Source organism: Pinus tabuliformis, chromosome 2_2, assembly GCF_031772625.1.
Source record: "Pinus tabuliformis cultivar Carrire ecotype Pingquan chromosome 2_2, CPIR1, whole genome shotgun sequence".
Taxonomy (NCBI): domain Eukaryota; kingdom Viridiplantae; phylum Streptophyta; class Pinopsida; order Pinales; family Pinaceae; genus Pinus; species Pinus tabuliformis.
Genome location: NC_142300.1, coordinates 1034312044 through 1034320162, shown reverse-complemented (window position 1 = coordinate 1034320162; position 8119 = coordinate 1034312044). Strand labels below are relative to the sequence as shown.

At 34.8% G+C, this 8119-nt stretch overlaps 1 protein-coding gene across 1 annotated transcript; it reads right to left on the bottom strand.

Moving 5' to 3' along the window:
• Window positions 1–5634: 5634 nt before the first annotated feature.
• LOC149196884 (36.4 kDa proline-rich protein-like) lies at window positions 5635–6114 on the bottom strand. Its single transcript, XM_089408476.1, has one exon. It carries the CDS (start codon window positions 6112–6114, stop codon window positions 5635–5637), a length of 480 nt encoding a protein of 159 aa, XP_089264602.1.
• Window positions 6115–8119: the final 2005 nt, after the last annotated feature.

Sequence of the window (8119 nt, the reverse complement as noted above, 5' to 3'; positions counted from 1 at the left end):
GGGAGATAAAGGCAAGCTTTTTCGACAAAGGCCTAGGCAAACGGAAAAAATTCATAAAAGCAGAATGTCGCTAATGGAAACTATATCATGAAAGAGAGTATTAAATACCCATTGCATAGATCAATTCGAGGCACTTGATCCATGGAATGAGCCTCAGCGCGGGGGGAATTAGAGGTGATTCATGGTTGGGTGGTGGTGCTCCACTCTCCAAGTGATGTTTTAGTGGGATTCATTTGCGTAAAATGTTTTGTATGATGTTTTCTTCTCTCTTTGTTTCAAATTCATTTAGCCTAAGAAATAAATTGCATGAGTTTTCTAGCTATGAAAATTATTGAAGGAATTACATGTGACTGTTATACATGAGTAAATTTATCTATGTTCATGGCATTTATGAGATAATGTTATACGGATGCATGTGACAATTTTGGCATAGTAATGAAACTATAATTGAGGTTATTAAAGGACCAATGTGTATATCTTATCTAGTATTGGTATATCCAATCGCTCGTTAAGGTAAATAGTCATGCTTGAATTGCTTTGTAAAATGGTTAACAATAGTTAAGGCTCGACGGTATAAACTAAGGTGCAGATTATCTAGGCTATGCAGTTGCAGTGAGGGTATCTAATACAACTCTTTGTGCATAACATATATAGCAACATCCATTTAATTTGGAGAAAGATAATTACAGGGTGTCTATGTTAATGATTTCATTAATGTTTCTATGAATTTAACTTTATGAGATGCTCATATATAGATTAATGTGTGAGATAACTAATGGCATGACATGTTGATGCATGCAAACCAATTAGGCGATAATGCTCCTAAATGATATAATCAGTGATTCAATATTTTCTAAGCCATCCATGTCAAAAGTACCGTATTTCTAAGCCATGCTAGTCTAATTGCTTTTGCATGTTGTATAAAAGTTATATCACTAAACCTTTTAACGATGCATGTAGGATTATGATCATGATTCCTAGCTATGTTGCCATGTTGGTTACCATAATCTCAAAGAAATGTTTTGTTAATGATTATCTAGGGTTTCAAATACTTGTGTGAGGTTGTCGAAGAGTGTTACTGACTGCATGCTATAATTAAATTCTCTCTCCCAATTGTGAAGTATGACAAAATATTGACTGTCCTATAGATGGACCTAAGATTCCACATCATGGATCCACCTATGTTGTTTTTAAATGGATAAGACTGTGGGTTATGTTATATAAATAATATAGATTATATAATGACAAACTAAATATACTCTCGGTAGGGGTCGAATCTTAACTATAGTTGAAGAAAAATTTCCAGAATAAGGAGCCTAGTAGCTAATTCTCAAGGTAGTCTCAAGAAGTATGTTACATTATATTCATATTAAATTCCGATATATCTCTCAATATGCATTTATATAAAAGAATCATACTTTCTTTAGTTATATAAAATATTTAAGCATGGTCTATATTGAAATTGGCCTTGAGGAATTTATACTTTTAGCAAAATGAATGGTTCAGATTGCAAGCTAAGCAAATATCCTTCATCTAATACAAGATCTAATAAAAAATATGAAAAGTTTACCAATTTTCAATTTCTTAACACTTCTACTTTCCTTTGCGAAACGTCTCTATGCATGGCATGTGCGTTCCTTTAGCATATTGACACATCGATATGTATATTCCATTTCTTAACACATCAACCATCCATTCAAGCATTTTGAATTTAATGCAATCGTTTTCTTGAAGTCCCAAATTCTCTCATTGATGGCTTCTGTAATTTAGGATTGATAATTCACCGCCTATTCGATTATGAATATTTATGATCCAGCTTCTCTGAAGCTGAACCAATGAATGGAGAACAAGTGTGTTTCAATAATGCATTGATTTAGCATTTGAGTCTAGGAATTCTTCTTCTTGTGATGTTTCTTTTAAAAAAGATTTTCCTTATGAGAAACCACATATACTATTTACATGACCCATTTTCCTCCATTGACACCGTGATTAATTAGATTCATCAATCATGCAGTGTATTAAAGAATGTCTTTTGAAAAAGATTTTTCTTATAAGAAACCACATATACTGTTTACATGACCCATTTTCCTCCATTCACAACGTGGTTTATTAGATTCATCAATCATGTAGTATATCAAAGAATGTTGAGAATTAAAAAGACATAGAAATCATGGGAGATAGCTAGATTGATTTTTATATTCGACAACAAGCCAGCGTGTGAGAAAGTTGTAGCTAGGATGTGTTGGTGGCATTACGAGAGGAATATTGTCATTGCAACATGCATGAGATAAGCGGTATTATGTCAGTCAATCATTGGACTCTGATTATTGAAACCAAAATGAATATATATGTGTGTACATCCTAAGATATAGCTATATCTTGCATAATATTTTGTTCTTGATATTTCAATCGACATTTTTCAAGCTTCGATATGGAAATGTTAGTTGCTGACATCAAATAAAAGCTATGATCAATTCTAAGTTCTTAAGTTAAAACTCAAAACTACATTTTCTGCACTCATGAAATATGGGAATGTTAGCTGTTGACATCATGATCATTTCTAGGTTACTATGTTAAAATTCAAAACTATATCTTCTACAATCATAAAATATGAAATATCAATATTTGAGGATAATGAATGTCATCAATCATGTATTAGAGACCTTATTTTGCATGTATCTACTATCTTCATTTGTATCATAGTTACCAAATTCAATTGTATTGATAAAATAGAAATTGAAAATATGGCAGTACTTTTGATTTGATCAAACTTTTAATCAAATACCATTAGAAATTCGAGTATTGTGATGGTTTTTTATATTTACATGACTAGTTTAAGCCCTCAATTAAATAACGAAGTGTACTAGTATGAGCTTGGTAGTCATTCATGCCAAAAGTATGATAGATGGTAAAGTATGAAGAAAAATATTAACGGTGATATTTATTCATTAATTAATTATGTCATGGTATTATATCAATAAATCTATTTTTTCATATTGATTCTTCTTTCGCATGGAATGAACATTTTTCTAGAGAAAAAATCGAACTTTTTGTTAAAAAGAAATAAAAAGTTACATAGTATATGAAATTAAGAATTCATTTTTGTTGTATGATTGCAGATCATAGAGCCCACAGGATGTAAAATATATAATCTTGTCAAAAGAAAAACGTGAAATGTGCTGTTCATGAAGTCAGGAAAGCAAGAAGAAAAGAACCAAATAATCCAGCTGGCCTAAGCTTTCCTGCCCTTCTTCTTCTCCACTCTTCGCCAACCACCAGTGTTGGGAGTGGAAACAATAGTGAAAAGATGGTTTTCCATTGTGTTCATTGGTTGTTCCTTATCTGATTCTGATCCTTTGGAGCCATGAGTTAGTTTGATGCCACTTATATCCAGTTGAAGTTCATGTTTCTGTTCCAAATTGTTCTCTTTTTGTGTATTGTCCTGAACTTTTTGTTCATCTTCTTCTACATTGTGTTATACATTCTTTTCTGTGTCTAACTTCATCACCAAAGGTTTAGTGTTTTGCCATCCTTTTTGCTTCCTCTGTTGTTTCTTACTCCTATTGGGGCTGGCGTGTGGGCATGCACTAAGTAGGTGACCTGTTTGTTGACATCCACGGCATCAGAATGTTGTGTTTTCATAGTCCAAGGGTTGTGTCCATTGTGTATTATTGAAATTCAAGATTATACTTTCTAGTAGGTCTTGGCTGAGGTCTACATCGTCACATATACTAGCAAAAGTAAATATTCCTTTTATGTGTTTCTCTGAATCAATCTTTATGTATTTAGCCAAGGTATCTTCAATTGCGATTAAAGCCTTTTGATGCTAGAAATGTAAAGGGAGGTTATGCAACCTAACCCAGACTAGCATCTTTGATACCATCGTTGTTTTGCCATCGAAATATGGAAACCATGGGGTGATGAATAGTCCAACACTGCCCGAGAACCATGGCCCTTGGTTGAGAACAATATTCATTTCCTCTTCTATGTAAAATCTTACTATGAAAAACCTTTGGGGTATAAATATATTTCATAGTTTGTTATCCAAACCGTTTGGATCTAGTGATGCAATACATCAAATCTGGGACAAAAACCATTAAATGTGCAAATAACTGCAGATGTGTGTAGATCTGAGTATATAGCTTTTACCTCTGGTATATGGATGGTGAGAGATGGGCTCTCAGGTTTTTTTTCTACAATGTAGGGCCCCAGGGACACAGTGGCAGCTAGGGGAATGGTTTTCCCTTTTCCCTTGACTGTGTCCTTGAAAGATCCTTTGTTCTTCGAGCTAGTTCGAGAACATCCGCCCCGCAGACGGAGGTTGATGGTGGTGGTTGAATCTGATATTATGTTATAGTCTTGAAGAGTATGATTGTCCTGTAAATTGTGTCCCAGATAAATCAGATTTTGTGCATGTGTTGCTTAGGAAATGCAACCAAATTCGATTTAAAATTAGATATCTTTTTATATGGTAAAAACACCTGAATTTTAATGATGCAACACATGCATCCTTTTTGTACGAATTACTCAATTTCAAGAGGAACGGGATTATGTTACTCAAATTGCGATTAACCATGGTCTCATAAAGAGAAATGAGTACATCTGATTATAACTATAATTTATAAGCTGCGATAAATTATTATTCTCAATGCTGTGCTACACTGTTCTGCTCATCTCGCATAAAACCAAGGAAGGAAATCATTGTTCCTCTTTCTTACAGAAACAAAAATAACAAAACGCAGCCACATGTTCTATTTAATCCGTAAAGGTCGGTCCGATTACTGTCACAACATTTCACCTGCGCGCGATCCATAATCAGTCTGGACATCCGATTGACACTAAACAAATAGAACGGTCAGTGAGGGACGACATGGCATGCAATTTTCTTTCCTAATTGAGAGGTGGGCATGTGAATCCGGGCGGAGGGTTAGCGCCACATTGAACAAAAAGATCCAGAGCCAATGGTAGGATGACAATGAAAGAGAAGGGAAAGAAAGAACAGAATAAGGTAGTAGAGGTTGCAGAATATGGATTCCATAGCCGCTGTGGTAGTTTCAGCGCGCAATTTTCTTAATTCAATATATTATTGAAGAAAATCCTCATTGAAAACCCGCAAGCACTCCACATGGCGTCGGAAGCGGAAATCGTTCTTCCGGAAAGCTTCTGGAACATTTCGGGAAATAAAGATAATAAACTAAACGTCAGTATTTCTGTGTAGTTATGTTGGTTTTATATTCAGAGGAATATGAATATGTTAATAAAATATGTGAAGTTTCACATTGCGATTAACCATGGTCTCATTAAGACAAATGAGTACATCTGATTATAGTCATAATTTAAAATTCAACGATAGTGCAAAAGATGCGATAAAATATTATTATCAACGCTGTGCTACATTGCTCTGCTCATCTCTCATAAAACCAATGAAGGAAATCATTGGTCCTCTTTCTTAAAGAAACAAAAATAACAAAACGCAGCACATATTCTATTTAATCCGTAAAGGTCGGCGGTTGTTGTCACAACATTACATTTCACCTGCGCGCATTCCATAATGAGTGTGGACATACGATTGACACTAAACCATTAAAGGAAATATACGGCAGTGAGGGACGACATGGCATGCAATTTGCCTCCCTAATTGAGAGGTGGGCATGTGAATCCGGGAGGAGGGGTAAGGCCGCATTGAACAAAAAGATCCAGAGCCACTGGTAGGATGACATTGACGTTGAGTAGCTTGAGGCGGATAGTTGTACATAAGCACAGCGCTGCCTCCAACTCCGCAACGCCTTGTATGAGTGGGCAGCACTGGTTGACAACAGGGTCGCCAATGCCTAAGTGCACCAACCCTCCCAACAAATCCACGCACGCTCCCAGTTTCAATGCATCCAAAGGACATGATGAAATTCCTCCGCCCGATCCACCACCTGGGGGGCTACTGCCGCTGCCGGGGACGCTCGGAGGTCCGCCCGATCTCCCACCTGGGGGGCTACTGCCGCTGCCCGGGACGGTAGGAGGTGTTGCAGCAGGAGGAGAGTCACAAGAGAGCACTAGCATGGGCATGGTGGTTGCAACACTAATCATAAATATGAAAAGCATCGCTGCAGCCTTTCCCATCTTCAACCAAATGCGATGTTGTCCCTTACCCGAAATGCAATTGAATGAGAGAGGAGGGAAAGAAAGAACCGAAAAGGCAAAATAAGGGAGTTGCATGTTTGAGGTCGCAAGATATGGATTTTATAGCAGCTCTGGTAACTGTTTCAATGCGTAATTTTCTTAATTCTATATGTTATTGTAGCAAATCCACATTGCGAAAGTTCAAGCACTCCAGAGGGCGCCGGAAGCTCAATCGGAAACTGTATCTAGTCCTCCCTCTACGTTTTATAATAATCTTGCAAACTACAGATTTCCATGTGATCCTGGAACTCTTCCGAGGATGACATCTTCCGCCTGAAATAAGATGCGTTCACATGAAATCGACTCGAAGATAATTAATTCAAAGTCTCACGCGATACCAAAGCTTCTGGAACATTTCCGGAAATAAAGAGAAAGAAGTTCGTATATGACTAATTTGAAAAGCGCACGTTATTCACTTTTGTTTCGTTAGAACATTCTTTTTAAACAAGATCAACTCAGGGATGAGTTAATATAATTTTGCCTTGTTCATATAACATTCTTACATATGTATATGTGCAAAATTTATGGCAGGGATCCTCATTATTATTAAATTTTTCTATTAACTCTGTTTTATATACTTAGCATTTTATGGTAAGTGATCTTATTTTTAAAAAATGATGTTTGTTAAGCACTCTTATTGGGCTAAAATTGATTAGGAGCACTATATAAATTGGGTAAGGCATTGAAACACTGATCGTTGTTATGGAAAGAATAATAATGCTTATAGTTATGCGAATTAGAGTAGTCTGTGATCGATAAAGATTGTATATATTTTAATCAAGATATAAATAATTGGATTATAAGAGAAATATGAAAATAGGGTCTATTCTCAAAGTTAATATTAACTCATTATTGTCATTTTCATATAATATATATCTATAATGATTTTTTACTTTCTATTGTTTTTTTCCTTTTTTTTCACTCGTGTCACATTTATGGTTTTATAGGTGTTGAATAAAAATAATAGTATAGTGTTTTTTTTAAGGTTTAATGAGTACGAAAAGAGTTAAAAGTTTACTAAATAAGTGATTTTTACATGAACAAAATTCATTTATGAAAGCAAGATAATCTCGGGAGAATGATTAAAATAATCACATACATCTATGTTCTAAGTTAGTGGAATGGACCTATCCAAATATTATGTAAAACAACACTAGCAAATTAAACATTCATTGTGGTACTTCTCTCTATGAGTGTAAACATAGCTTAGCATATGCATCCTAATGCAAATGGTGAGAGATCAAAAGTGGTTACAATGGAAGTACATGAGTTCAAATCAAATTAATGATAGCGTAACAGAGATAACCAACAATATGTGTGTGTAGCTACGGAGCCCAACAATATGCATGTATAGTTACAAAACTGCTGTTGCGAGAACCCCCCATATTCTTCTTTTGGAAGAGATATGGGGACCCTCCATGTAAATTTTGGCTAAATCGCTTTTATTTTGTGTGCTTTGGTTTATTTTGTGAAATTTTCAATTTGTTTGAATATTTATTTTAATGATTCCATAGCTTGTGGTTTGTTGACAACTTCCCAGCGGCTCAAATTTTGGTACGATTTCACTGGCTAAGATTTAAATTTGTATTTTATTAGATTTTTATAATTTGTAAATAAAATTAATTTTAATGTATTTAGTTAAAATAATTATAATTAATTAAATTAATTAATAAAAAATAATTTGTAAATATTTTTAATTGTTTATAAAGTCTCTTTGATCGTGATCAACTATGATGGTGAACCATGGACAATCATGGTCAACCATGTTTTATAAAATCAAACATCATCAATCATGGTCAAGCGTGGTTGAACGTTGCATTGAGACAAAGATTGTCTTGATATGAAAATCAAACATGGTCAAACATACTCCAACGCCACATTGTGACAAGGATTGTTAAAATATGAATATCAAGTATCGTCAACCATGTGTATTTTGGTGTTTATG

What these genes read in the sequence shown, in the direction of transcription:
- LOC149196884 (XM_089408476.1), bottom strand. Translation starts at nt 6,114, where the DNA reads ATGGGAAAGGCTGCAGCGATGCTTTTCATATTTATGATTAGTGTTGCA.